Source organism: Pterocles gutturalis, unplaced genomic scaffold (genome assembly GCF_000699245.1).
Source record: "Pterocles gutturalis isolate BGI_N339 unplaced genomic scaffold, ASM69924v1 scaffold8177, whole genome shotgun sequence".
NCBI classification, from domain to species: Eukaryota; Metazoa; Chordata; class Aves; order Pterocliformes; family Pteroclidae; genus Pterocles; species Pterocles gutturalis.
Genome location: NW_010107894.1, coordinates 1 through 3,358, shown reverse-complemented (window position 1 = coordinate 3,358; position 3,358 = coordinate 1). Strand labels below are relative to the sequence as shown.

The 3,358-nt window shown below is 44.2% G+C and overlaps 1 protein-coding gene across 1 annotated transcript in view; it reads right to left on the bottom strand.

The window, feature by feature from the left end:
- The window catches only part of LOC104460995 (ubiquitin carboxyl-terminal hydrolase CYLD-like), a 10,964-nt gene extending 9,973 nt beyond the window's left edge, over window positions 1-991 (bottom strand). The window contains exons 1-2 of the mRNA XM_010072411.1: window positions 530-991; window positions 168-449 (exon numbers count right to left, since the gene is read on the bottom strand). Coding sequence (XP_010070713.1) covers window positions 168-449; window positions 530-991 — 744 coding nt within the window. The remainder of the gene's footprint in view (window positions 1-167; window positions 450-529) is intronic.
- Window positions 992-3,358: the final 2,367 nt, after the last annotated feature.

Here is a 3,358-nt window from a genome sequence, read left to right as displayed (position 1 = left end):
GCTCTTCCCGAAATATGACCCAATCTTTCCAAGAGGCCTGGAAAGTTTGCATGTAGCCTCATGTCCCTTTTAGACATTCCTTCCACTTCTCTTTAATGTCCCACCATAACATATTTAAAAAAAAAAAATCCCCCAAAACCAAGAAAAAGCAGCAAGATTGCTCTTACCGGACAAACTTTAACGAACCATTGGTTTCCTTCCCTGTAAACTGCCATCGCTATTCCTTTTGTGAGGACTTCATCCACATAGAAGCTAACTGCATCTCCCACTTTCACAGGAACCACCTCCTCCGTGTCTGATTTTGGCTTTTGTTTCACATAGTCATCATCTGGCACGGGAGTAAATTGGACTCTGGTAAACGGCAGGAAGACCCCACAGTTCCGTTTACATTTGAAATACTCGGTGCCATGATAAGATCCATCACTGCGCCCTCTGTTTTCACCCTCGCCCTGAAAACACGCCAAAAAGGCATGTTACATACAAAAAATATTAAGAGAAAATAAGCAAATTAATTTCTTGACCACTTTACCTGTAACTCCACGCCAAAAAAGAATGGAGACAGCGCAGCTGAACTGGTTTTGTAAATACTCCCGATGTAGCGGATGATACCAGGAAAATATTGCCGGTCGACTTCCACCATCACTTTTTGGCCTGGCACAGCTTGCAGAGCTGCTTCAAGGCTCAGCCTCTCCAAGAAAGAATTTAAACGTTCGGTGTGACTGCCGATGGCCAGGAGGAAAACGGCCATCTGCTCGCGCACAGGCTGAAGGATTTCAACATTTATTGTGACAGTGGAGCTGTCATCCAGCATGATGACTTTTAAGAAGCAAGCCGGGGGCCCGTCATTGGAGAAATTACGCAGGTAACTTCTCTCGCTGCAGAAGCACATGTTCCCAGCTTGGAAGTACTTGCTGCCATAAACACAGTCTTCTGTCAAGATGTAATAGCAGTTTCCGTCCCCGGCTGAAGGCAGGAGGCTCGTCATCGTCATTCCCCTGGGTTGTGAGAACCAAGAGTCACACCAGTGAAGATACAAGTTATTGTAGAATCTCAGAAGAATTGAGGTTGAAAGAGGTCTCAAGCCCAACCCCGCACTCAAAGCAGGTTGCTCAAAGCTTCACCCAGTTGAGTTTTGAGCATCTCCAACGACAGACATCCCACAGCCTCCCTGGTCCCCTGTGGTGTTTGATCAAGAAAAAAGATTCCATCTAACCAAGGTTTCTGCTTGTCCTTGTCACTTTCTGTCCTTTCACTGTGCCTCTGTGGGATGAGTCTGGCTCTGTCTTCTCTACTAAACCCTCCCAGGAAAAAGTTGCACAGACAACGTCTCGTCTGTCCTGTTCTCTACAACATTGTACAGCCAGAACGGCCTCATTAAATTCCACCTCCTGCTTTCTTCTATTTGCAGGAGGGGGCCAAAGGCTGAATTCAGCTCTATGACTAGAGCTCTTCAATGTTAAATCACGTTCAGATTCAAAACATAGGCAAAGCACAACACCTACCGCATTGCTATGCTGAGGCACTAATGATCACCATCTTTCAAAACAAGTATCTTAAAAGAAATTCAAATATCTGGAACCAGAAGTCCATTTTTGCAGTGAAATTCTAGTTAGTTAAATTCTAGTTAAATTTTTATGCAATTTACCCTCCTCATCTCGCTTTTGATGAGAAGGCACACAGCCAGGACCCAGAGTTTTTGTTACAACATTAAAAAAAAAAGGGTGAATATAGAAACTTCTTCCTGCAGGTGGACAGAACTGGTTGACCCAACTTGGCCAATACAGATAAAATAAGAGACGTGCCTGTTTCTAGGCCGTGGAAGAAATTAAGAAATAATAAAAAAAATGTCTCCACTATGAACTACCTGGTAGAAATTTCTTAAAAGTTCAAAGTGGGGAGAGGAGGAATTGAGCAGATGCAATTAAGGGAAGTAGAAACACACTCGGGGCATTGCGGCAGGAAGCATGAACGCAGCTGCTGGCAAAAACAATAAATGGGTGGGTTGGGAGGAAAATGTAGGCAGAGCTTGAACAGAAAGGCTGTGCAGAGTTCGGCAAGGAGGAGGGCAGTGTTACTGGAGACTTTGCTGGAGATTAATATCAAGAGAGCTCATTTTTTTAAAGTATTAGGAAAAGATAAATCACTGCTTGTGCTGGAAAAAAGAAATCACCCGCTGACTGATTGGATTTTGGAGCTTTCCTTGTGTTCGGGCTCATCGTGGCAGCTTCCTACAGGAGCTGTCTCCCTTTCAATCTTATTTTTTAAACTGAGAAGGTGGAAAGATGGCTCAGAGACCTGATCTGAGCTGCACTGCTCTTGGGCAATGCTCTTTTGCTGTGGCTGAAGGTCTGGGTTCAAAAAGGAATAACCCCACCAAAAACCATGTGTCTCCTCAAGTAGCAGCCACTTGGGTCTGCCAGCATGGCTAATTTCACGTGCATAGCCAACAATTCAAGAACTAAACGTGAAGCATCAAGGCAGGGCACTGCCACAGCTGCGCAGACCACACTCATGCTCTTCCCTTCCTTCTGCAGAGGGACTCCTGACAGCAGATCATCAAATCTGCAAGGAATCCAACACAATTCACTCCAGGCTGACCAGATCAAAATCACAGGGGTACACAGGAGCAGCTGGGCCAAGGCAAGCCACCCTGCTTTGCAATAAGTAAGTTGGGAAGCGACGGCAGGCTGTGGAGATGGAAGAAATCCTGTGGCATGCAGCAGTTCCCTTATTTCCCATCCACGCAGCTTGCTGCTGAGGTTTTGCAATTCCACCAGCACAGCAAAGGCTTGAAATTCTGTGATTTTTAAAGGACAAAATTAAAGAATAACATTCTGTGTCCCAAACCCCCCTATTCAATCTGACATATGCAGGACCTCGATTTTACTCTTTTTTTTTTAAAGTTCTCTCTCCACAAGGAATACAATAAACCTCACTGTGCTTTAAAAACCGACAAAAGAAGAAAACCAAAATAAACCATTTTCCTCATCAAAAAAAAACCCCCAACATTTTCCTCATCAAAACAAACCAAGAATAAACCGTTTTCCTCACCAAAAACCCCAAAATAAACCATTTCCCTCATCAAAAAACCCAAGAATAAACTGTTTTCCTCATCAAAACCAAAAATAAACCGTCTCTTTACCACCAGAATGTGCCCAATTCCCTCTCAAGTTAACAGAAATAAAAGCAAATTCAGGCCAATGTGCGATATTTGGGCTTGTGGTGTTTTACACAGCACCGAAACCTGATGGATCACACTGAGGGCAACCTGCAAAGCGCCAGATAATTAAAAATAAAGCGAAATTAAAGCACTAAATTGAGGCTGTGGTGGGAGAAGGCCCTTCAGGGGGATACCGGG